Genomic DNA, 26702 nt, shown 5'->3' with positions numbered 1-26702 from the left:
GTAAAATGACTGGGAATAACAATAAAAAAAAATGATGTAAACATTTACCTTTGTCTTCACTGTACTTGGAGTGTTGGAGGACATAATGAACATCAAACAATAGAGTAGCAGTAAGTACTTTCATTGAAAAAGGGGCGACAGCAAAAACCAGAGGACATACTCCATCACTCATCACCCCATACTTCATTTTTGTAGCCATCTACCATTATTATTTGGCGTGCTATTCACCAAGCAGCAAAACTATGGATGTACTTATTTACAGGTCACTGGAAGTCTGGCCTGCGCTGCAGTGGAGTTTTGGTTATATTTCACAAAAGATAGTTTTATTTATGTTTGACTAATGCAGGCACAACTAGAGGTTGATTTTTCTTTTTTTGGCTTTTAGTATAAACATTTCTGACAGCTTTCTATTTTGGGTGCAGGCTGAAAAACATTGTTTTGTAGTTGCAGAACATTGCTGGGTAAATCAGAAGACGTTGTTTTTACGACTGAACTTTTCTCTCAAGAAAGCAGGAGGAGTTGCTTTATTTTTTAATTCTGAGCAGTTTTATATACACCATTCCCTCCAAATATTTGATGTTTGCCACACTTGTTATGAGTTTCTCCAGAGAGATGCTGTCTTTTGGCAGCAAAAGATAAAGTTGACTGATACAAATGAGTCACAGTACCCCAACAGTAATTAACAGTGATGCAATACCCAAGCGAAAAAGAGGACTTGAAGAATTAACTGTTGAGTTTTCTTGACGATGCAGCTGCACTTTAAGAGAGAAAGCTCAACCCATCATAGAACTCCATTGTGTACATTAGGGAAAAAAGCTTGGCAAGATACATTAAAGATTTTTGCTAAAGAGATACAAATATTTTGCAAGGTCAAAGGGCACTGAGGCAGGCTGTACTTACTTCCAAAGAAAAGCAGGCAGTATGACAAAGAAACAATATTTTTTTTTTATCTTCATTTTCACACTTCATCATCTACGAAAGACTGTCTTTTTCAACCTGCTGAACTGATTTAAGCCACCTCAACTCTAAGTTAACTTTTACTTAAAAGTCACCGTATGACATCGTAATCTAAGAAGTTATCTGTGCTTATGGTTTCAGCACAGTTCTACAGAAGGCCAATACTTCTATTTATAACCTGGATTCTATGAAGTCTTTATACACCTATTCTATGAAGTCTTTATACAAATCGTATAGATCTAAAGAAAAGGAATATTCTTGTAAGAAGACGAATGATTGAAGCAACTGTGTTATAGCACAATATGAAACTTGACACTGTTTTCTGCTGCCAGTATGATTCCCAAGTGAGATGGATAAATTGTGGTCAAGACCTGGACAGGTTAACTAGTGGTCATCAGTGCTGGTGGTACCTTTATATACAAAAAAAAAAAAAGGATACTATTGGACAGGGCATTTGAAATTTAATACCAGACATGAAACAAGACATCTGTTGGACTCTCATTTGTTTCTCTTTGAATGGGCTTTAATTGAAAGCTCAGTGAAAAATGCAGGTTACATTCTTAGTGTTATCAATAGCTTGTAACAGCAACAACATCAGAACAGTGATGCATCTAATATTTATACACTTTCTAATTTTAGATGTCTAAGAGCAATACATTATCAGATATATATATACACACAATTTCAAGCAATTAAAAGTAAATAATAAACCCCTCCTCCCAAAACCCTGAAACAATATATTTCCTTACACTAATAATGTCTTTTTCACATATACTTGACAAAGAGTCTTTTTAAGTTACTTATCTTAAGAGTAATCTGTTAATGGAGATCCTGGACCAGCCCCATTAAAAGTTCAGTTTTAAGTTTATACAGCTTTCTAGCCACATAACCAGTGTGGCTTTACATTGTAAACAAATCCCAAATGTCTACAATGATTGGAATCACTTTTGTGTAAAGGAGATCTATGCATCGCATGATGGAATAAATTTAAACCAATACATTAAAAGGGGGGGGGGGAGTGGAGGGAAAGAGAGTTATTTGACAAACAAAACAGTTTGGAGGGATCAATTATGTGATTATTTAAAAAACAAGTTAACAAGTTAACTTAATGGTAAGATTCTTATTTTCTGTACAGAGTTCAGAGTTCTGGTTCATCTAACTTTAGCTGCTCTAGAAATAATTTCTTTAAAAAAAGGTTTGATTTCTGAAATTCAGAAGCATTGCTTCCAACTTTAAAAGCTTGCCCTTTGGCAGTACGAGTACAAAGCTTACCGAAAGTATCTCAGGTGATTGTTCTGTCTCATCTGGTGAGGATAACTACTAGCATTTGGAAACTTCAGGATATGCACAAAAGTAGTAAGCGTAAAGCTTACCTTCAACAGGGACTAATCACCCTACCTGCTGCTGGACTTAAAAAGGTAGAATAAAATGTACCTAGAAAAGTTCAAGAGAAAATAAAAACAGAAAACTGGAAACACTCATGGAAGGTAAGCATAGGTTAGAGTAATCTTGAAACTGCGGAAATCTTGCTCACTTTTTAACAAAATTACAAATAAAAATCTTCTGAACTTTTTGAATAAGAAATTTTGTAAGTCCAAATGGAAGACAAAGCTGAGCAGAATCCTACGGTTTAGTTAACTTGTGTCAAATGGGATGCGAAGACAGCTGCAGCTTTCTGACAGAGGTGATCGAAGTTGGCTGATAAAGTTTGCAGTAGCTCATAGTGTCCCATCTGGTTTATTCACTTGTTTGAACTGTCTAAAGGGCCAACTGCAGTTTAGTCATGTTCCTCTGGTGCATGTTGTGATGACGAACTAATTCATCAGACCTGGCAAATTTTTTTTGACAGCTGGGCCATCGGCAACTGAAAGGCTTTTCACCTGTTAACGAAACACCCTGTTATTAACTGGGTATACAGCTTGCCTGGGACACTGCTATTTCTTTACTTTCTGCGGGGCTGTGAGGAGCTAGGCAGATCTCCTGGCAGGAGGAGAGGCATCCTGGGCCATCCTGAGAGGGTGTGGGAGTGCCCTCAATTACTGCTCACATCAGCGCTCAGTGCTTTCTTACATCTCCCCCAGCTGATGTTTACCAACAGCCTTTCCATGTGATGTAGAGCATTTTGCAGTGGATCGTTCCTGAAGACAGGACCTTACTGAACACCCCATTGCCATGTTTATGTTACTCTCAGTTCTTGGATGAACTGGTTTAAAACTAACTCTGGCATTCATTCGCACAAGCTTCAGTTGCACCTCTGACAGTGGTGCAGACGTACTGTTAGTCACCGCGAGAATTGTCAGTGACTACTTAGAGCTTGACCTCAAGTCAAGGAGAGTTTTTCCTACAAGTTCAATGAATTTTGCCCTGAGTTCTTTGAAACTGGTGAGTGTAAATGAATATGGCAGAAGCAACAGCAGTCAACATGAAGTTTGCCGAGCCGGACTGAAAGTTTCCCACTACTGTCTAATTAAAGTAGATTCACATCTATGGGAGATTTTAAAGGCCCCAATATTCAGTGTTTTTCTAACATTCTCATAGGTATAATAATAATTCACTAAAAATGACCCCAAACAAAGCAGATACAATTTTAACAAGAAATGCCATCACCTCTTTACAGTTTAATCTGGTCTCTCTATTTTCTACAATATTTAAGAGGAATTTCAGGTTGTGTCTGATGCCGCAGGAATGCTGATGGAATGCTTCCATTAGCTCAAAGCAGTGCCCACTGACTCGTGTTTCTTTTAGACTTGCATTTTCTTCCCCTCCACCGCCCCAGATTGATGCAGTATTTTACAGTAGGTTCAGCTCTGGGACTGGAGTCTTCCATGCTGTCTATACACCTCGTACTCTCCAACTCCAGACACACTGGGGTGGTACAAGGTCACCCAACCATCTTCTTTTCTTCTTTGCCTCACACTTTGTACATTTCACAAACATCCAAATTCAGGCAAAAGCGAATCTGGCATTGGCATAAATGCTGTGTATTTCTGTTTGCAAAATCCCATGCAATAAACAGATTATGTAAAGCAGGGAAATCGACTTAAAATCTACTTTATCCACTTAACATACATGCTGGCAAAAGCATCAACCATCTCACGTGAGTGCATAAAACAGTATGGGACGAAGCTGATCTGGTCAGAGCTACTGATAAAAATCACAGATTGTATAAAGTGGTCTTCTTTCATCTCAGCAGCATTAGCAAAACCATCCTGTGAACTGATGCGAGCTATGTATTACTGGCCAATTTTTCACTGAACTACCACAACAAAAGCAGCATAGAGTTTTGCTGTTTCACAAGCAATTCCAATTGTCCACGCATGACAGGGGTCAACAATCTATTAATTCTGTGCTGGGCACAGATTATCTTACATAGCTTCACTGTACAGACATCAGAAATAACACTTCAATTGCTAAAAATAGACAAGAGGCCCTGAATTTGTAGCTTACCAAATAGTTTAACAGTTGACTTACAAATAAGCCACAAGAGATCAAAGTTATCTGCAATTCTCTTCATCAAGATTTAACATGGAACAAGTTAAACTGAGCTAAGTGTTTTCTTGCAAAATTTAGGGGACAAAATAGAAAGAGGAATGAAGCTTCAGGGCAGAATGGACTTGAAAAATCCCCAACTATCATTTGTGCTCATTCCTCTCAGGGTATGTATATTTAGCAGTCAAAGGAGCATGACAAATCCAACATTGCCGACAGGAGCATCGTCATAGAGCAGGCAGCTGAGCTGCAGAGCCCCCACAGAACCTGAGCCAATGGCAGGCAGGGAGCCCAGGCCAAGGTCTGTGCTACGAGGTAATTAGTGCTCAAGTGAAGCTGCTTTCAGCAACGAGGGCAGGGTGGGCTTGGATCACGTGGAGCAAGGAAGAACTAGAACAGGGAGATTAGTTTCACTAGAAAAAAGAGAGTAATTACTCACTGATTTAGCTGATCTGGGGTAAAAAATTACTGAAGTCAGGAGACCATGGAGTCTTTCCATGAATTAGCAGATCACTTAGCAGTGCAATGTGAAGGAGAACATAGTTTTTCCTAATTTGCTAACATGTGGCAACCACTTGCCATTTTGTCTCTACCAGAATGTTACCTCTTGGTGATTATGAAAATATCTTGCTTCATGCACATGCACCAGAACCAGATCCTGCAGCTCAGCATGAATGGACAGGGAGAACCCAGTAACACAGCCATGCCCTTTGCCATTTATAGATTGCAAGTGCAGATATTGTCACTGCTTGAAGCAGTGCCAGTGCCACAGAAAATGCTGTTATTCTTAGGTGAATCATTCTCTTTATTAAGATTTCTTTTTTATATTTCAAAGTCTTTAATAGATATTTTTTGTGGTCCAGAAAAGAACAAAGAATCCTTAGCAGAAGGAAAAAAGATTTTCAGGCTCTTTGTCCACCAGTACAGGGACTGAATTTAAAAAGGTTACCCCAGCGTAGAAAACACTGTGACATCTAGTAACATGTCAAAGCACTTGGTAAACAATCACTTCATAAAAATATGGCATATGTAGTAGAAGGGAACATAAAATGTCACTTCATAAGAATAATTCTAAAACTTAAAACTAAAATATAGAGGTTGCTGAAGTTGCTTCTTAACAGTGTTTACATTTATGCGAGGACAAAGTAAGCTAAAATGCCTATTTTTTTCCCTTGTATTTATGTGAAATATCATAGTTTCTACAAAAAGGTCTTTGAATATTTGAGTAAGCTTTTACTTCAGCATCTGTCAGTGTGAGTTTGCAAAAGGCACTCCTTTTATCTCCTGGAGAGATTACAGTACAAGCAGCAACAGCAAGAGCTTTGCCGTGCTATCCTGCATTAGGCTCAACTGACACTTAGGAGAAGCATGAGTAGGCATGAATACTTTAGATTACAGACCTTCAGCTGAAGCTAGAATTAAAGTTTCTGTCTTGTAGGTTTTTTCAGTGAAGGCAATAGATCAAGTTGACATTTGTGGGCTGAGACCATAATGTTAGTTTCACTATAGCTGACAAAATATATTTTACCAAGCTGAAATTTCATTAAACATGACAAAAGAAAAGGATAGTTTCAAAAATCACCTAAAGCCCATTGTGAAAAGTGACTATGATGTTTAGCAAATGTAGTCACACTGGTTAATCAGAATACTCTGAAATGATTTCTGATGTTCTGAATATTTAATCCCTGGTCAGGAGACTTTCCAATCATGTAATTTACAACAACATTGTTTTAAAGTTAATAAATAATGAAATATAAATGTGAATAAAAGTTTACGCACTTGTTTTACCTGTATGAGTCCTGGTATGAGTCTTCAGATGATCAGATCTGGAGAACTTTCTCTGACAGGTTTTACACTGGAAGGGTTTCACACCTGAATAGAGAAAAAAAAAATCTATTCTTATATCCCAACACCTTTTGGAAGGGTGAATGACATCAGCTATTTCTGTAGTTTCAAAAATCTGGATTTTTCTTGTACTAGTTACTCTAACTGCTCCTCCCAGCTTCATGCCTACACATTACAGAAAGTCATTAATCAGGCTGCCACACACAGTCCCTTTGTAACCTCCTCTTCCAATGTCTGGGTCTGAAGCATCCAAACAGCACCAATATAAATAAACACCCACTTACACTGTTGGAATAAGGAGGATCTGCAAACCTCCATTAATTTTGATCCTATGGCTTGACACTCCTGCCGTCATGTACGAGCAGATATGGCATGAGGAAAATAGCAGCACAGAGATATATTTTTATATATTCCCAGCAGGCGTAACTTTACACTTCTCCTACTTACTTTACACACTACACGTAAGTCTCTGGGACTGCTTAACACAAAGGTTCTAGTACGCAGTTGCTAAAAGTGTATCATCCCAACAAATTATTTTTACCACCAGCTTTCAGAGATACTTCCTCCCCCTCTAAATATCATTTCTGTGTGATAGAACATCTTTAGGAAATGCAGTAGGCAGAAATTCTCCACATAATTTGAGTAAACCGATTATGAGACCATTCCCTGAGACACAGGATACCCAAACACAATAACTTGCTGCAGCTCAATCAGAGGAGTATTCTAAAACCCCTCCGCATGTCCCATGTAGGGTGTCCTCATGGTTCAACTTCCTAACAGGAGACCAGAGTCATTGTTATCTTCTTTCCTGTGATTTTGAAACAGCTGTCTCCCCAGTTAATCTAGGCCTCCAAGAACTCCAAAAATGCTAAAGCGGGTTGTCTTGGTATTTCCAGAAAATAGTGTATGAGCAAAAATCAAATTGCTGAATTTCAAATGAACTCAAAAATAGGGGGGGCTGTCTTAGAATATTCCACCCAGTAAATGATTGACAAAGAAGGCTCACAAAGTCTAGCTAGGACCCAGACCTCTCATGACTCTTATTGCCTTCTTCACACTATGTAACAGCTGCTATACACTTTCCAGGTTATTTTTGGCCAGCTACAGTCCAATACAATCCAGCCAGCTAGATCTTCAACATTTCTCTCCTTGATATTCTAGGAGAATTCTTCTTAGAATTCTTCTTTAGTTGGCAGAATTCAAGAATTCTGCTTTAGTTGGCAGAATTCAAGAAAGGCTCAAGTCCAAGCTTAAGTGTCTTGCTGAATTAGGTACTTCTAGCTGATGCGGCTTTTCCTTCTCCCTTCTGCTTTCCACATGCAAGCGCACAGTAATTCCACCAGCCTTTCAGGTTACGCACATGCAGGATTCACATATTAGCATTGCCAAACAAATATCAGATTATAGACAGTAGCATTTATCAGATTATTCATTGACAATTCTTTCTTGCAGAACTGTTTTTAAAACAGTGTATTTCCTATACTGGGGATTCCATATAGAGCAAGGAGTTTCATTTAGAAAGCTGCTTCAGAAAGATGGTGGCAGGACAAAAAGCTTGCATAAACAACCATGGCAGAAATGCCAACGACAAACACAGTCGCACCCCCCTCCTAAAGCTAGCTTTAAGAATTTATCACTGCTGGCATTATGCATGAGCAGATACAACATCAGGAAAATAGAATTTTCAAGTATACTTTTTGGATCATAATTCACATATAAAGGTGAACTCTAGAGAGTAGAGGTGCATTGACAACAAACCTGTGTGTCGTCTTTGGTGCCGTTTGAGTTGGTCTGAACGAGAAAATCTTCGTTCACAGTCCTTAAAATCACACTGATAGGGTTTTTCACCTGCAAAGTACAAATGATTTATCGGAAAATGTGGCTAAACTGGGGAACATGTCAGCTAGACTCTGAAGATTCAATGTGTTACAATAAGAAATGCAGAGTTCATTCATTTCTAAAGCAATCTAGTGAAAGGCCAGAGTCTCATTTGCTACAAAACCATACAGCTGTGTTGGAATCAGTAGGGTAGGGCTGGCACAATTTTACCACTTTGTCACTGATCTAAATCTGTTCATTCTAAAAAATGATCAACTAGGCAAAAGCTACAAAAAAACTTTAAGGCTACGTGATTTTAAAAATTGCTTTCTTCTGGAAAAGAACATAAATGTTTTTATATTTCTGTGAAAACCACATTAAGCTCTTTCCAGCTGTTTCAGTTATATATCATTTGTACAAGGGAACAACTTGCAGTTTGCTCTAAATTGGCTTTGAAGGAAAAACTAAACAGATGAGGTGCAAATTGTAACTATACTAAATGAATTAAAAGAAAATGAAGAGCACAATTCCACCACAGAAATAGGCACATTTTTCTGCAAAACACAAATTATGTTTCTCTTGTAAAGCACCACTAAATAGAATTTCACATGTAGCTGCACACCTGCTGCAGGCAAGCCCATGGATTATTGCAAAGCCTCATGTGAATATAAACTCTTCCTCCACACTGTACAGTTCAGCAGAGCTCTTCAGGATGTGTTCTCCCTAGGATCAAAAGCAAGCTTCTGACTTAAAATAAATAAATAAATGAAGTTTTTGAAATCCCTGTAAGCTAGTGTCTCAGATGAACATGGTTTTCAATGCAAAGGCTTCACCAAACATGTAAAGATTCAAAAAGAAATGCAGAAATCAAGGACCTTGAGGAAAGAGGGAAACACTGCTGGATTGTAGCATACTGCAGAGTTGGTGAAGATTTGGCCAGCATAAAAAGACTTTATCCGTATGCTGTTACAGGAGGAGCTGTATGACATCTTAGATCTGATTCTCATCTACTCTAAGGCCCTTTTGCACAACACTGCAATCCTGCAAGAGGCTGAGATATAATTACAATTATACCTACATAAAGTCTGTTTCCAGTGCCGCTGCCCTGCAGAGAGGCCTCAGCATAAGAGCTAAGGAAGCATCTCTCGCGGCAAAGCTGGAAGATCCTGGGCTTTATCTGGCAGGTACACACTAGACCAGCTGGGACCTGCTTTATCTACTGTGGAAAGCTGAGATATAAAACAAAGAACAAAAAGCAGCTGAAGATAGAGGGTGGAGTGGGTTTAATTTCTCCGGGTGCATTTTTAAATACATATCACTCATAAATCTTCACTCTAAGTATTGCATTTCCAATTATATTATGATGAAGAAAAGGTTTTTCTGAGCACCAACTGCAATCTTGAATGGGAACTGTAAATTTAAGGTACTACGAAGGAATAAGTCTGTGATGCCATGTTCGTCTTGTTCATCGTTTGTGAAAGTTAACTGCTGTGTCTTATAGAAATACTTGTTTGAAATCATTAGGATAACTGGGCAGCATATTGGATTAAGGGGCTACAGATATTTCTGCGTTCAGAAAGGTTTTTTTCGGCCTGTCATTAGACACCAGGTAAGAACTATTATGGAATCATTTGGAAGGCTTTTTGACAGAGCTATCCTGTATTTATACAGGACTGTCGTCTTAGATACCAGTACACACTATTTCATTTAAAGGAGAAGCCTTCTGATTTAGGTAACAGCATAAGTAGCATATTAAGAGCAGCATTCCAAATTCACACTGGTGTAGCTAGGATCAAAACTTCACAAAAGCAACTAAATCTGCAAGAACAAGTTAACTTCCTGTGACAGTCACCCAACGGAGTTTAGTAGTTCTCAGACCTAGGTGTGGATAACTTCCACGTCTGCTGTGCTTAATTTATTAGCGTGAGGGATTAAAGTTGCCACAGGTGTTTGAAATAGTTCCGTACACTTTGACCACAAGGACTCCCAGGGGGGTGCCTGCTTTTCAGAAACCACTTACTTCCAAGGAATTCAGCCCTTTGGCAGATTTAAGAGGGGGAATGTCAGCAGAGCAGAATGTAGTGACAGGATGATTGTCTGCTAATTGCAATATAAACGCAGAAAATAGTTAAGGAGGTATTTGAATAAAACAGTATAGGAGGTCTAATGGCATTTACATTAAAGTATTTCTTTATACTTTGAAACATAATCTTGATTAAATAAATTGAGGACAAATTTAACCAATGCATATAGGAATCGATCCAATATGCTTACACAGAGATATACTGACGCTGCAGAAGACAAAAGGCAAACAAACAAGGGGCAGCATAATATTTGGACAGAAATCCTTATTTCTCTTTCCTTCTACATCTTCAATGTCAGCTAGTGTCAAGCGGAATGCCTGCCAAAGCCAACTGACACATACCTGTTAATTTCCATAAATTTCTGTAGAACAGGATGACAGAAATGTCCCAGATTACAAAAACTCTGCTGGTGCGTCATTAAATGACTATATGGAAAGGGACTCTTGGACTGTTAGAGTCCCTCCGTTAAACAGCTGACATCTCTCAACGTACAAAAAATATCCTATAATACTGTCACCTTCCTATGTGGCCCTATACAATTTCAAAACAAACCAGAAGAAGAAGATGAAGCTTCACCAGTCCTTTCACCTGTGACTCAGAGGTTCCCACAATTATTTACATTTCATTACTAAAAGATAGCATGCAACAAAAAGGCTACACTTGGTGCATAATGAAATAGTCAAAATGAGAGAGGACAGGTGGAATTGCAGTTCTCCTAGAACAATATTTAGAAAAACATTTAGAAAATTAAAAGCTCAACAATCACGGAATTCTGAATCAGCCTTTGCATTTATCACAATAAATACTTTTAATAAAATAAACCTATTTGCTCAAAGCAGGTTGATTTAATCAAGAGGAAGAATGCACATCTCCTCTTGTGAAAATTAATTTGCACAGATGCGTAGGAAAACAGAAATTACCACTGCACAACCATTCATAATCATTCAATTTAATTAAGGCATACAGCAAGAGCAAAAGCCTACTGCTAACAGGAAAACATGAGAGGAGGCTGATTTTGAAACTAAGGACAGCAAGTCTGAATGAGAATCTGAAGGCTTGTCTATACTCACTTCACCACCGTAAACCCCTTTGCTTCTATAACCAGCTAATCAAATGAGCACAATGCCATAATCACAGCTTCACCACACTAGTTAACATGTTTGATTCAACATAATTTGCTTTAGCAAACTTAGAGAAAACTTACATCTCTGGTTAATAGGGAGCCTTCATACGTAACTTTTTCTCTCATCTCTATGACATAGTTCAGGTGTGAGAAGACATCATTACTGCTGTGAAACTAATCTCATATTTTAAATACATAAATGATCTTATTTTATCCAACAGAAATGAAAGCCTAAAAGTGGTGCATAATTGGTAAGGCCAAAGGTCCATCCAGCCCAGCAGTCTCCCATGGCCCACTGAAGGTACAGGTATTCCAAAGCAAAACTGGCAAAAAAGTGCTAACCTACATGTAACCACACTAGACTCTTGCAAGAGTCCCAGTGCAGTTCCTAGCTGAAGCACAATGACACCCATTTATCCTTGCTTATACAGAGGATATAGCTCTGTCTTTCAAAGGTGTTGCAATGAACTGCACTAATGACTGTAGGGCATTTAGCAGCACGGTAACACACACCATAGTGAAAAGATACTGGCTTAGTCAAAGCAAGGAAGTAATTCTTAGCTGAGTGGTGTAAAAATGGTTATTAGACCATTACTTACACCACCTAGAGCCTCAGAAATTCACCACCAAGAGCCGAGTCCCCTACCACATAAAGGATTACCTTCCTGATATAAAGATTCTATTATTTTACTGTAGAATCTCGTGCCTGCAGCTGAGCACTGTAAGGCTGAAGAATATGCCTAACAAAAAGGCAGAGGGTATTTTATCTGCAAAAGTGCAGTTTTTCATCAGGGTAAATCCACAGTTTTTCCAATGTGTGGTGCTACACCCAAAGGGGCTGAAGCAAGAATGGTGATGTTTCCTCCATGCATTAAATTAATGAAGGTCTAGACATCAACTTGTTTCCACAAAGAAATCTCTGAAGTCTGCTACAGGACTACAACTCACGTTAATTGCTGAACTGTTGAAAAGTTATATGTATTTTTGCATTTCCTTTCAGGGCCTAGCAGCAAAATACACCAAGATAAGAAAAAAGCTTTTTTGGCTGTACATGTTTCAATAAAGGCATTGTTAACAATGGATAAGCAGTCTTGGAGGGTACAAAATGTCAACATATTTTCAACTAAGGCTATGTTGAAACATTGGTAAGAACAGATTACAGAACCCAATTTTGTACTTCAGGGCCCTATTTGATTTTGCAATACTGCAACTGGTGAATGGAAGACCTGATGAGTCAAGTTCTCTGTAAGTATCTATGATAGAAAGGAAAAAGATAAGCAAGAGTCAACATTATTCTGTAAGGATACAATCTGCTGTTTTAATAGGAGATATATGTTACAGTTCATTTTCAAATTGTGTCCATAATTAAAAAGTTGATCTAACATTACACTAGGGAAGGCGGAAGAGCTTCAAACCTGTATGTGAATACAGAATCATCATACAGGAGGATGCGTAAAATTGTATGTTGGCAGTAGGGAGGTATACCAAACAAACAAATTATACTCTGCTTGATCTCATATCTGACAGTTCTCCTAATCTCAAAATGGCTTGTCAGGATTCCTCCCCATCAAAATGCTGGAGTGGAAAAAGAAAAGATGCAGCCCTTCATTTAGTGAGATATTAGGTGTTAAGTTTACCAACCACCTTCCATCTAAGTGAGTTTGCTAACTCCATCAAACCCAATTTCTGCATTTAGTAGTGAGTGGTGTTATGTAGTTCATTGAGTTACAGACAGAAAAGTGATCAGAGAGACTAAGAGACAGCTACATGATTATCAACAAGCACCAGTAGCCTCAACCTTAGTCATACTGGTCCGTTAAGATATCCCCTCACCTAACAACGAAGAGGTGGAAAAAAGATGAAGTGTCAACTGTAGCAACTGTAGCTATTACCAACAAAGCACACAAATTCTTCATAGCAATGACTGATCTGCCTTTGGAGACAACTGGTTTGCAAATTTTGCTTTTGATTTAGATTAGTTCAGTTGGAAGGGCCCTACAAAGACCACCAAGTCCAACTGCTTGACCACTTCAAGGCTAACCAAAAGTTAAAGCCTGTTATTGAGGCCACTGTCAAAGTGCCTCTTGAACAATGGCAGGCATCAACCGCCTCACTAGGAAGCCTGTTCCAGTGCTTCACCACCCTTGCAGTAAAGACAGCTTTCCTCACGTCTAGGCTGAACCTCCCCTGGCACAGCTTTGTGCTGTTCCCACACACCTTTCTGATGACCGGCTTCTCCGCAAGAAGGAGGTACAGTTCAGGGTCAGATAGCCAGAAAAGACATGAAGTTACCCAGGAGACTGGAAATGGCTTTACCCCACAACAGTCGGTTCAACTGCCCAGGAGTACTGAAGAGCACGGGACTGAGGAGGACCACGTGAGCACCAAGTCCAGACTCTCCACTGCGCCAAGCAGCCAAGAAAATCTGTTAACTCAGAAGTGTTCACAAACTATCTGCTCCAGATGCTCCCATACAGTATAGTTCTCCAAGCACTCCCAAAAGCTAGGACCAACAGGCTACAGGAGGAAACAAGAAATGAAGGGCATCATGTCCTAATTTTCTACAGCAGCTGGGAATTTAGTAAGTACAATTTCCAGATGATAATCACAGGAAATAGCTAGTACCTATACAACAAGCTGAGGAACAAAACCTAACTGTCCCTGCCAGTCTGACTAAGGGGAGAACTCCCTTCTGATCATAAATCTGAATGCCTCAGGCCAGGCAAGTTAACCAATTACCCAAGCAATTCTCATACTGGCAGTGCAATATCCTCTAGCTTCCTCTCTTTAGCTGCAGCCAGCCTTGAAAACTTGTGTCGTCTTACCAACGGCAACATTTTTATCAGCAAATACAAACTTTGGGAGTCAAGCTGGCTGAGAAAGCATCTTGCAAATGTTCGAGATTAAAAAAAGGAAAAAAAAAAAAAAGTCTTATGGACAACATATCAAAGTATAATGGTAGAAAGACCTGGGTCCACCTTAACAGAAGAGGTGTTTGAGGAGAAAAAAACTTTTTACCTATACCCTGTTTCACTATAGCAAAAACCAAAGGAAGGGGTGTTTATGACCTCAAAGATATGGGAAGAAGTCTCTCTAGGGATGCTAGACTTCCACAGTCCTGTCCCCTATGTCATCTGGGGATTTTCTGGCTCCACATGCCTAGATTATAAGTAGTATAATGCTAGACATCTCCTCCATTTAAAGGGAAAAAGAAAAAGAAAAAGAAAAAAAAAGAAAAAAGATGTAAGATGTGTCCTTGTGGTGCATCCAAAAATAATACTGTGAAAGCCAAGCAACCAAATGGAATAAAATACAGGACCAAAACAAACAAATTATGATCACTAAGGTACAGAGTAAATCAATTTAGAAATGAAAGAAATAGTGATTATGAGAAAAATTCAAAACTGCTTAGGCATACTCAAGAAAAATACTGCTGTTAATGTGCCCCAAAAGATCTACAAATTTTTGTCTGTTCCAATTTATTTACAATATATATATATATAATAGCATTTCTGTAGACCTTTGGCTTGAAAGACTAAATTACTGTAACAATCCAAATTATCTCACATGTGTAATCTAAGCAAAACCGAAGATGTCATCTGAATATTTTGCAACTTGCACATTCAGAAATTAAAAATGCTTTGTAATGTTCATTTCTTACCTATCATGGCTTTATGCAAGTAAATATTGTCACCACACAGTATCCAAAAGGAAAAGTTTGCAACTATTTTTTAATGCAACATTAGACAATCTGCTAAGTCACAACAGTATGGACTACCTTCCTGTTATCTGTTTTATCCCTTTGACCTTCTGTTATATTCACAGTTAACTGAACATCCATTTTTATAGATTTTATTCACAGATTTCTAAATTAGCACAGAAAGAGCTGTCTAAATAAAAATATGATAGGCAATAAAAAAATATGTAAGATGCATATCTTAAGATATTTTACATAATAATTACAAACTTCCAACAGTATACATCTTCAAATAGGGGAAACAGTCATTTTTAATAGTCTGCAAGATACAGCAGGACATGTTATTTCCACATTTTGAGACATAAACTGGATTGCCTAAAATCAGATAGAACCCAGATCTTACCATACAAATTAGTGGCTTAAGTTCAATTCTTCATGAAAAGATGTCAGAGCAAGCAAGCTCCTTTGCCAGTCCCTGCCTCCAACCCCAGCCAGACACGGCTTATACAGGGGGAGATGATGGGAACTTCTTAGTAGTTAACAACAGTTAAATTTTGGAGCAAGCTTTGATGCTCCTAAATTAAAGAGAAATAGAAGAAAATTCATGGCCCTGAATGATGTCCTGTAACAGTCTGAGAGGGACAGAGGTGATCTACTTGCTGTCAGGGCTGCTCTGTGTTTTATTTCGCTAGATTCACAGTCTCCTCATCCAAGAGGGGGACTGCCCCAGTGACAGCACGCGTCTACCCCAACTGGCACATTCTCACTGCCCCTGACCTGGCAGTTCATCTCTTGCACCTTACACTGTTTCAAAATCGCCCTAGCCATTCTGCTGTCCACTGCTATAACTTGATTTATAGCCATCAGTGCTGACACTTACCAGTGTGCTTTCTGCTGTGCATCTGCAAATGGGACAACTTAAAGTATCTCTTGTTACAGCCAGGGTACGCGCACATGAAGGGACGTTTTTCATTTGTCTCGCTTGCTGATCGGACAATAGTTGGTGCTACTCCGGGCACCCGTCGGACATCCTACAATGACAGACATGTATGTTCACAAGCTTTTGCTTAGCATACTGAAAGGCAAACAGGCAGGGGCACTTCTCCATGACAAAGAGATACTTAAATATACCACACTGCAAACAAGCAACTGAATTTTACTCTACATTAATGAAGTACAACCTTAGTATACCTTAATCTGTTATTTCCAGATTATTAAAATTATTTGAAGGTGAAACACAGTGAACTCTACTCACTAAATTCTCTCACCAATATTTATATGCAAGATTAAATGGGCCATATTCTAACCATCAGATATAATCACACAATGAGGAAAGTAACAGTCATTGGCATATGAAATAGTTTTAGGTATAGTCCAGTGTAATATAGATAAGAGTATTAGCCAGAGTAACGTTCCCTTATTTTAAATATTTAAATATTTAAAATATTTAAAATATTCATACAAAGTTAAGGTATGGGAAAAAAAATATGTATTGGGTTAATATAAATTGGTAAAACATAAAACAAGAAAAACTGTCCAGGTGGAGTTGGTGAATAGTTCAGCTTTAATGAGTTTTGGCCTCTGTCACAATGTTCCATCAAAGGTGATCTGCTTGTGGGATAATTAGCTTCCATAACAATGTCCATGCTTACTTTTATTCACTCAACAAAAAGCTGGCTTGTGAGCCTATTTCTGAGAACTTACTACTGAATAATGACTTATTAAACCACAGAGAAAAGAATAGGAGAAAAAATGCCATCTGAAAACATTCATGCAGGTTGACAACACAGAAAGAGAAACACAGAAGAGACAAGCACTATGTGATGACTTTGCCATCAGTTTTAAGAAGGTATATTTTTTACAGTGATATTTATCAATGATATAACTGTTCAAAAATGGAGGAAATTAACTCCCATGAATGAAAAGTTCCTTCCAAATACTTTTTTAGTCATTAGGAAACAATCACTTATTATATTTTGTTTTAAGGAAATGTGTTTGAATTAGAAAAGCTTCAGAAATCCTTAAAAGCAAATGTCATCTAGTACTTTTTACGTAGTCATCGGACTTGGTCCATTGTAACCACAGAAGTTTCACATGGCCAAAGTGGCTGGAGCTAGAAGTTGGAAGCTGAATCTTGAACCATCTGGAAAAGCTGGTAAGGAATACTGCTTCACAGATATATTTTAGATGGAGAAATAAACAATATTAAACGTTTGTTTCAGAAAGAAATCTTGTATTATACTTCAATGTTTTCAGGGAAGTCATGATACTTATGTAAAGCATTACTTGATACCACAGGGAAACTCAAATCAAGGATGGATTTATAGAACACAGTGAAGTAAGTAGTAAGTGACCATTACAAGTAGGCAACAGTTTTACTTCCCCATGAAGAATGGCCTTCTATACTCACTTGTATGCCTCTAAAAACTCCATGGGTGTGTATTCTGTATTGGGCCCCACAGCTGTATAACATGGGAGCACTGTGGTTCTCATTTTCATATCCTGCTGTATGGCTGTAAATAAAGAGGAGAATAATGGAGAAATGAAATATTTTTCACTACTCAGCTCCATTTGAAAAGTTTCATTTCTTAAGTTGGTGATAATATATGTAGAGTTTGCTTTTGTAGCCAGGTTATCCAAGCTCAAATGGAATTCACTAAAGGAAATCTGCTCCACCTTCATATGAACCCGCTCCCTTCCAGCACAACGCACTGACTCCATACATACATCTATTAGTATCCATTAAGACAGTCCAGAAAAAAAAAAAAAAAAAAAAAGGAAAAAAGGAAAAATAATAAAAAAGCCATGATCTGAACTCTGATGCATTTCTACAAAGATTTTAGGTAAGGGGAAAAAATCCGCATAGCAGCATAACTGTGTCATGTGCACATGTACACATTATTTATCAGTTAAATGTGGGGCTGGCTATTGCTAATATCTTTTGGAATGAGCAAAATGCCTCAAGTTTCACATTAAGTGCAGTGGATTTTTGTCAGCACCTCATGACTCAGATATTACCAGATACTACCAAGAAAGTGATGACATTTATAAGAATAGCAGTCATGTACTCATAAACAAAGATTACAAATCAGCGTCCGAACTATTTATCCCACATATCAGCTTGCAGGATACACTACAAATTAACCCTTTATAAAAATAAATAAATAAATAACAAGGTATAAATTATCAACATTCCTTACACAGCATTGTGACAATTTTAAAATTTTGTAACTTTTGTTTTGGTTTTGGGGTGTCACAATCACGTGCTTATTTACTTATATTTATTCTTCAAAACCCTATGCTCTGCTTTCCAGAACATCGGGGATATTTCTGTTTTTCCTGTCCACAACCTTCTTAATGTAAAAATGTAAATGAACTTTAAACAAGTATGTTTCATTAGTGTGGACATTGCCACTTGTATGAATACATATTGGCAACAGTACGTGTTCATATTTTATACTGCACTAGAAATAAGAAAGCCCAGAACAAAGCCCAAGGGCACACAGTTAGGGACAAAGATGGATACATAGGATGTTATCCCAGTCTTTGCCAAATGCTTGCAATAGCAATTTTAAGGGGTCCCTGAGGCCCAGGCTCTCATTTCACTGGTCCTTCCTTTCTCTTCACTCAAAGTTCATGTGCAGAGTAGAATTACAAGGAAGTTTTAAACCTCTTAAGTGATTTGCAGAACAGCCAGTGGAACTGGAATGCGGGAGACGTCTCAACCATTTGTGAACTTTGCTGAGCAGGAGGGGAGCAGTATTTGTGAACACCTATTACTGCAGCATGCAGGTCACATTCCTTGTTACTCGTCCACATAGCAGCTTGCAGGCTGCCACCTGGCAGATGCGTTCCTTTAGATCAAGTCCTTTGCTGCTAAAATACCAGATTCAAATCCAGGCTCCACCTGGCCATTCAAATGAAAGGCTATGCCTTTAGGCAAGCATGCTGCGATTGTTTCAATTTTAACTGGCAACTGAATGATTATAATGAAGTAATTTTAAGGGTGGTGGCAATAAAGTATATCTGACCTGTAACATTCTGTAATTACAAGAGAAATACCATTGTCTGATTTAAATGGATTAAACACTTCTCTAGACACATACCACGTCTAACTGAACAGGGTCTCCTCTCTGTTTAGGGTCCAGTGCAGCTCTTAGTGCCCTAATACAAGTAACAAATTATCATTTGCACATCTCGTGTTCCCCACTAGCATTGAATTTTCCTCTCTATTTAAAGGCAGGAAACTCCACATATGTTAAAAAAAAAAAAAAAAAAAAAAAAAAAAAAAAACAGTTGAAAAGCAACAAGCCCATGGTGTTACCCATGTTAATCAGAAATTAAAACAGAAATGAGAACTTCTATTTATAAGGAAGGATTTCCACAGCAGAAGCTGTTGCTGATCTGTAATACATCAGCAAATAAAGGGTAAATATGAACTTCAGCATTAGTTACCCCACATAACTGTGCAACCTCTCATCCATGCCTACGTTAGCAACCTTACACCTTACAACAAACAAGAGACACTGAGTCAGATAAGAATTTGCAGGACAGAAACTTTGGAAGGAGAAACAACAATATGCAGTAAAAGGTTAGGCCACAAAACCCAACCTGACTTTCCCTCCAAATTCCCATGGTTTTCATCTTTCAGTGATGAACATTTTTGTAAAGACCAGTCAGTTCTGAAATAATTCCTCCAAAGAATAAGAAACAGAACAAAGAGCCTGTCTGTGCCTGCAAAAGTGACACTGGACAGGAGTTATCCGTTGGATGATCTCCACCTCAATTTTTATTGCTTGTTTGGGAAGGCTTTCTCAGCATTAAGCCTTTTTCAAATTTCCTCCCATTATTTCTAATTATACTACACCATAACTGTACACACAACTGCAAAGCCTAGAACATTAAAACTTTTCAGAGCTTCTTGACCCATGGTATATGAACAAGGGAATAGCCACAGCTCCCTGTGAGAGACGTTTTAACAAGAGGTAATCATAGCTCCCATTTTGCATGGGCAACATTCTCATCAACCGTGGCTGGTACTCAGCATGGTCATATGGATGATGACAATAATTCAATCGGGATTCCTTGATTAAAATTATATTTATTCACTACCAAGCCCTACAGAATAATCTGGCCTCCAGGGAGACAGAAATTAACAGGTGACTGTTCCTTCAGCTTAGTGAAGAAACTGGGGGAGTTTTCACAACCAGTCCCTATTGCTGCTCTCTTCACTCCAACCTTCACTCTGCATCAATAGTAACCTGGTTGTGAAATACATTTTTTTAAATTCCAGCCTCTTTACTCAGTGCATCCATGGTGTATGCCACAAAAGGTATACCATGCTTACACAGCTGTCTGGCTTTGTAATGCTGCAAATTATATACTAAAATAAGACGGATACAAAACTATATATATATATATATACATACACACAAATCTCCTAAATACATTACTGAAACTCAAACACCTGCTTTACTGCATACAGAAGATAATGATGGAATGCAGTCCTACATATATGGGCAATACAAATAACCAATGAATTTATACCTCCAGTACTTTAAGTAACTGGAAATCTTAGGAGGGTAGGAAATTCCTAATTTCCATCTTTTCTAGTCAGGCATTCTACGTTTAACTAGGCAAACAGACAATGCCTCATAAACAGAGGCCACCAAAAGCATAAAAATTATAACAGAAATTGTCCTGATACACTCCTCAGACTAGGTAATATCCTAGGTCTCCACCAAAGCACTGTAATGGCTACATCGTACAGCCCAGATCCACTGACAACTGTACTGTCAGTTAAAAGGATGACACCTCCGAGATGCTACATACTGTGATATCAACTGTGCCGTTCGGGTGAGCAGTGCTAGTTCAGGGTAGGTGAGGAAGGACAGTTCAGGAGGAAAAGGCTCCTCGGACCGGGACACGCGTCTTCCCTCTTGCAGAACGGGCTGCTCAGCACCACCACCGCAGCCGGGGGAAGCACCCACAGCACGCCTGGCAGCTCGGCCGCGGCCCCTGCGCTGCCTCCCCTGCCCCCAGAGACACTCAGCTGAGGCCAGGGGGATAAGCAGGAGGCGAAGAGTCAAACCAAAAATACTACAGTCCCCAGAGTTATGGCTAGGAGAGACACTAGACCAATCCCTTCACAAGTCCTAAAAGGACTCAAAAACTAAGCAAGGCAAGATGCAGCCAAACTGGCCTGTCAGTTTCTAACAGGAATTTTTGTTCGAGTAAGGACCGAAGGACTTGGCTTCCCAGTCTTTTTCTGCCTTTACTTGTAAATATACAATTCCCTTTAATTTCAATGGGAACAGGGCAGGGCAGAACTGGACTATAAATATTTATAATTCATCAAGTTAGTTGGTGAAAAAAAAACTTGGTATATTTTGTTCTCTGGTTCTAAGCAGCCAGAAACAGACCTGGAAACAAATCCATAAAATGTAACTCCAGATAACTGGGAAACAAAGTCTGATACTTGTGCAACATAAAATGCTAAGCAAGCGCTATGTGTTGTAGAATATTTAGAAGCACTTGCATTTACCGTTAGTCCAGCAAATCCTTAGCACTCGGAGAGTAGCTCTTTTAAAATGATTAATCTCGAAGTTGTACAGATTGTACAAAGATTAATAAAAATGAAGGTTTTACAGATGAGAACGTGTGATGAAAAACAGAGCAGCTTTAAAGAGTTGTATCAATCTAAGTGGTTATAAAAAAAACTCATAAAAGATGACATTCTAATCTGAATATTTTAAAAAAATAATCAAGCTGCAATTTCTCTCTCACACCATTTTTACTTTGTTAAACTGAAATTGTCTGTCTAATGTATAAACCAGTTACAACTTAATCTGGAAAGTTAAGCTTTTTATTATTATTTCATAAACCAAAAAAGGGAAGCTTTAGGGCATACTGAAGAGAGTTAGAAAATTTCAGATGAAATGTGAATACAAATTGATTCATGAGATTCAGACTTGGAAGAATAAAAAAGCCAGAAAGCAAGATTACATAAAACAGGCACCACATTAAGCCTCAATTTAATTGTGTTTCAATGCAGGAACAGGAATTTTAGGGTTTAGAAACAGAGCCAAAAATGAGGCAAAGTGAGGGTGTGGGCTAGTCCCGTTGATAACAGAACATAAAGGAAGAGAAGTAGAGTTAATTCCCTCTGCTAAAATATTTACCATCCTAGCACCCTGGGAAAAATATGTATGGAGACAGCAAAGAGATTCTGATTAGTTATATAGAAGATCATGTTTCTGCCTGCTTTTTGTCTAATACTATACAGAGGGTGGAGCTTAAAGCTGCATTTTTATCTGCACTTTCTAAGGCAAATGAACATTTAAAAATGTGATTTCACAGATTACAGCCCTTCTGCCATCTTCAATGAAAAAACCAGCTGGTTGATGAGAGGAAGGCACTGGATTCAGGGGACTCTACTCTCATCGACTTCAATAGTTTGGGGGATTTTTCACCTCAGTGGAATCACAATTTCAACCCAACACTTCCCTCAAAAAGAGATCCTCAGCTCTCAGTGGGAAAGGGGCAACTGAGTGTCAGAGACCATGGGTCATTGCCCATTGCCAATTCATGTTGATTATAGAACTGATCCCAACTATGAATTTTACACCTCCAAAATTACTAATAATACTGCTATAGGCAAACAGAAAAATGTTTAAAATTCACTTGTAAACAAAATCTGTTTTAAATGCAGTTTTAATAGCATTCTACAAAGATTATACATAATTTTCCTTCCAGTGAACCTCAGCAAACAGCAAATGTCCCTGAAATACGATGATCATTTAAAATGCAAGCAAAACCAAACATTAAAAAACAAATTAAAAAAAAGTCTGGTTATATATATGATTTCAGGTGACTGTCAGACATATTAACATTTACTTGAGCAGCTGAAGAGAAAACTATGCAATATTTCTGTTAAGTGTTGCTGTTGGATATGTGGCTATACTTCTTGCCTACCATGCCATATCATTTCCTGCTTGGTATAAATTATTTCCACGTCCCTTTTATAGAGAACTCATCAAACTATCAAGGAGGATTTTATAGTCATGAGGTCTACCTCCACAAAAACACTATAAAGGGAAGCCATCATTTCCCACATTGTACAAATAAGAAAGCAACACAAAGATATTAAGGACAGAAGCTAAGAAAAACGGTGTCTGCAAATTTTGGACATCCATTTTGAGATGTTTGGGACCCGAGTTTTCAGCATAATAACCAAAGGACCCATGGCTTTCCTTCAACAGTATAAATCAGGTCTCAGCTTCTCCAAACAAAATACCATCAGCAAACAGTGCCATTCACTGCCTTAACCATCAAGTTTTCCTTTCAGATTTCAGAAGTTGCCCATTTATGTGACAGCTCCCGCAGGCAACAAGACAGCCCTCCCTCTTGTCCACCCGAAGCTCAGAACGGGACTGAGAAGTCTCCAGAGAAACAGGCAACACATAACCAAAACACTAGCTCACCAGGCAGCAAACGTGGGCTGTTCTTCCCTCATCCAAGGCCCTGACTTCATATACATTATAAGCACAACCTGAACTCAGTCTTCGGCATTCCAAATCTAAGTGAAACCTTACCACATAGACTCAAAGCACTCAGACTACACGGTAGCAGCAGTGGGTTGTCAACTTCTGTAGTGGCAATGCCTTGCAGACAGAAGCTTATTTTGGACTAAGACTTCCCTTTGGTTTGCCAGCAAGTAGAAACATCTTGAATTCAACTTTTAGGAACCTACTCCATGTTCTGGACTAGGTTAGCTGTAGCCTTTTCTATCTGCTTCCCCATACACACTTCTCTCCCCTTCACGTGCCAGTCTCTCCCACCACCTCTGCTCACCTTATGTTCCTCTCTCCACCAGACAGCGATGCCCAGCCAGGCGCTCTGTTCCATACCTTTTAACGCCCACCTTGTCTTGACACCCAGGCCATGCCTTCTTCTGTTCCCTACTGCTTACACCTACTGAAGGCACTCAAACACTAGAACCCACAGAAACAAAGAAACTTCTTGCCCTTCTCACAACTCAATAGGAATGGTTGTTACTGCCAGCTTTCAATGCCTGAAGTATTTGTTGCCAAATTTCAAACTTTTGATCGGAATTCTACAGCTAACCAAACAGATACTGGCAAAAATGTAAACAGCTAAAACCAGAATGCTTTCAGAGAAACTGCTAGACAGCTCTAGCACAGAAGCTGCTAACTTAACCCTACCTATAATAGATGGCAATAACTTCCCTTCAGTATATCAAACTTATGCTGAACATGAACCCCGAGAACAAGCTACTAAACAGGTGGTTCACTGTCAAGTACAAAGTGTACGACCCCTAAGCTTTAGACAATCGTGGAGTTCTCTAACTACTTGCAGAACTTAGCAGTAATGTTTTCTTCCTTATTACAATGCACTCTAAGCCAGGAAGAAGTGCTGGGGAGAACCCGAGGCAAGGAGCTAAACAAGGACTGTCAGCATTGGACAGAATCTGGAAGCTCCACATTTCAACAGAAAGATTGATTCCAAAATTCTTAAATTACAAAATCGAGAAAAGCATCTGAAATACTAAACGCCTGGGAATCGCTTATGAACAGTTCATATATTTTAAAGATGTAAATCTTGGGAAGAATACCTTATGTTCATGGCAACTCAGATTGGAGGTACTGTGTATTGTAACTCTCAGCCAGAAAAGACAGATAACTATTTTGGCTCATATTACCAGAGATGAGGCTATGTCTAGCACTGATTTTCCACAGATTCTACAATCTTGGCCTCTACCAAAACTTTCAGCTTTGTTTTACCATAGATCATTCATCTTGATTTCTTTTTTTTTTTTTTTTTTTTTTCCCCTTTCAAGCATCCTAGGTCACATACTTTACACTGCTAACAGTCTGACTCCTGGACAAGTAAAAAGCCATTTATTTTGTTTAGTACTCCTTTAATATTTCTATTGTGTCTTTTTTTTTTTTTTTTTCACTGAGTTCCCCAAAGAATAACCTCTTCCTTGCTTTAATAACTTGGACCTCAGTCAAGGTTGATGTGTTTCTCCATCTTGCAGGATATTTTCTTCAGAAGAGACAAAACAGTGTCTAATATTGCAATGACTGATCTTTAAAGGGCACAGATTAAAAAGGAAATCACAAACACTTATGGAAAAAAAAAAAAAGTGGGAAATAACCTTTAAAAAGAAAGAATCAGCAGCAAAGACACAGAACTGTACATAACTGTAGGATTCGGGGATCTTCTTAACCGCAAGGGACCTCCTTGACAGATCTCCTCGGACTCAATACAGTAGGGCCATTCCAAGATAGTTTACTATGCTACTATCTGGCCTTCAAATTCCCTTTGTGAATGAGCTAAAAGTAGATCCATTTTTTTTCCTTCATCACACTACAGCATTGAACAATATGGACAACGTCCATATTGAATGAGGTTTCCACTGGTATGGATGGTTATGTGAAAGCGTAGATCAGTGTGGGCTTTTCTAGATTTCTCCTGTTGTTCACTCGGGAGTGTTAACACGTGCTTAGGCACCGAGAACATCTCAAAGCGGGCTGGTGACACCTACCTTCAGTAGGGGCGTTTTCATAACCAACCATCTGCTCAGAGCAGAGCAGGCCATCTTTGGCTTTCTCTTGACTCGGCTCCAAAGGCAGCTCTCTGCTCACGGCACCAGTCGGAGATGGGGCGAGGGGACCTCATGGCAGCGCACCACCCCAGCAGGGCCCACCCTGTCTCATGCTCGCCGGGGGGCACCAGGCCGCGGGAGGAACACGGCTGCCGCCCGTCGCAGCGCCGGCCCCGGGGGCTGCGCACCGCGCTGCTCGCTCCTTGTGCTTCGCTGCCCGCCCGGTGGCCGCCACCCCGGCGGGGCCCCGCGGCGCCTCGAGGCCTTCCTGCCCGCCCAGCGGCAGGAAGCCCCGCGGGGGAGGCGGGCCGGAGCCTCTTCCCGGCAGGTGGGAGGGCGACAATGGCCGGGAGGAAGGAAGCCGGGAGGCGGCCGGGCCGGGACACAGGACGCAGGGCCCGGCGGCGGGCGGGAAAGGGAAGAGGGGTGGCAGCGAGGGGCGACGGCTCGAGCAGGGGCGAGCGCCGGGCATCGGCATCGGGCCCTGCGCGGCGGCCGGGGGGCGGCTGTGCCGGGCCGGGGCCGACCGGAGCGAGGGGCTTGGCCGCCTCCATGCCTGCCGCCCAGCTTGGCCCAGCCGCAGCTGAGCACTCGCGGCTTCGTGGCACGAGCCTTTAGGGGCACGGGCGGCTGCCGGCCCGGTCAATAGGCTTTCGTGCTAGTGGCCGGATTCACGTCGTGAAACGCAACGCGAGGTTTGCTGGTTAATGCGGCTCCGCCGGGTAACGGGTCAGAGAATAAGAAAGCGCCTTACCCCTTCAGTGTGGATCCCAAGTTCATCTGATTCCATGTCATGCATTCAAGCTGTGAGGTCATTTGGTATAAATTGTCACTGTTACGAAAATAGCTAGAATTAGAACTACATCGTTGTGATCAACTGAAAACCAATACGTCACAGTAGCAATGTTTTGTTAACGCTTTTAAATTTTAAAACAGCACAAAGTCCATTTATCTTACCGAATTCATTTTATCCATGTAGTCATTCAAGAGAAGAGAAAATAAGAGACAAAAAAGAAAAGAAAAGGAGAGAAAAGAAAAGAAAAGGAGAGAAAAGAAAAG

The 26702-nt window shown here is 39.6% G+C and overlaps 1 protein-coding gene across 12 annotated transcripts in view; it reads right to left on the bottom strand.

The window, feature by feature from the left end:
• Positions 1 to 489: 489 nt before the first annotated feature.
• The window catches only part of WT1 (WT1 transcription factor), an 86037-nt gene continuing 59824 nt past the window's right edge, over positions 490 to 26702 (bottom strand). For 9 of the 12 annotated variants that reach the window (XM_035328491.1, XM_035328492.1, XM_035328489.1 and 6 more), the window contains 6 exons: positions 26398 to 26475; positions 17424 to 17526; positions 15894 to 16044; positions 8050 to 8139; positions 6226 to 6318; positions 1459 to 2837 (listed from right to left, as the gene is read on the bottom strand). In XM_035328491.1, the coding sequence (XP_035184382.1) occupies positions 2716 to 2837; positions 6226 to 6318; positions 8050 to 8139; positions 15894 to 16044; positions 17424 to 17526; positions 26398 to 26459 (621 nt within the window). In that variant the 5' untranslated portion in view covers positions 26460 to 26475 and the 3' untranslated portion in view covers positions 1459 to 2715. Of the gene's footprint in view, positions 1368 to 1458; positions 2838 to 6225; positions 6319 to 8049; positions 8140 to 15893; positions 16045 to 17423; positions 17527 to 26397; positions 26476 to 26702 lie in introns of those variants that run through there. The other 3 variants (XM_035328490.1, XM_035328485.1, XM_035328487.1) reach the window with 2 other exon arrangements.

The sequence above is a fragment of the Oxyura jamaicensis genome, chromosome 5 (assembly GCF_011077185.1).
Source record: "Oxyura jamaicensis isolate SHBP4307 breed ruddy duck chromosome 5, BPBGC_Ojam_1.0, whole genome shotgun sequence".
Lineage (NCBI taxonomy): Eukaryota > Metazoa > Chordata > Aves > Anseriformes > Anatidae > Oxyura > Oxyura jamaicensis.
This window is presented reverse-complemented; position numbering and strand designations above follow the sequence as displayed.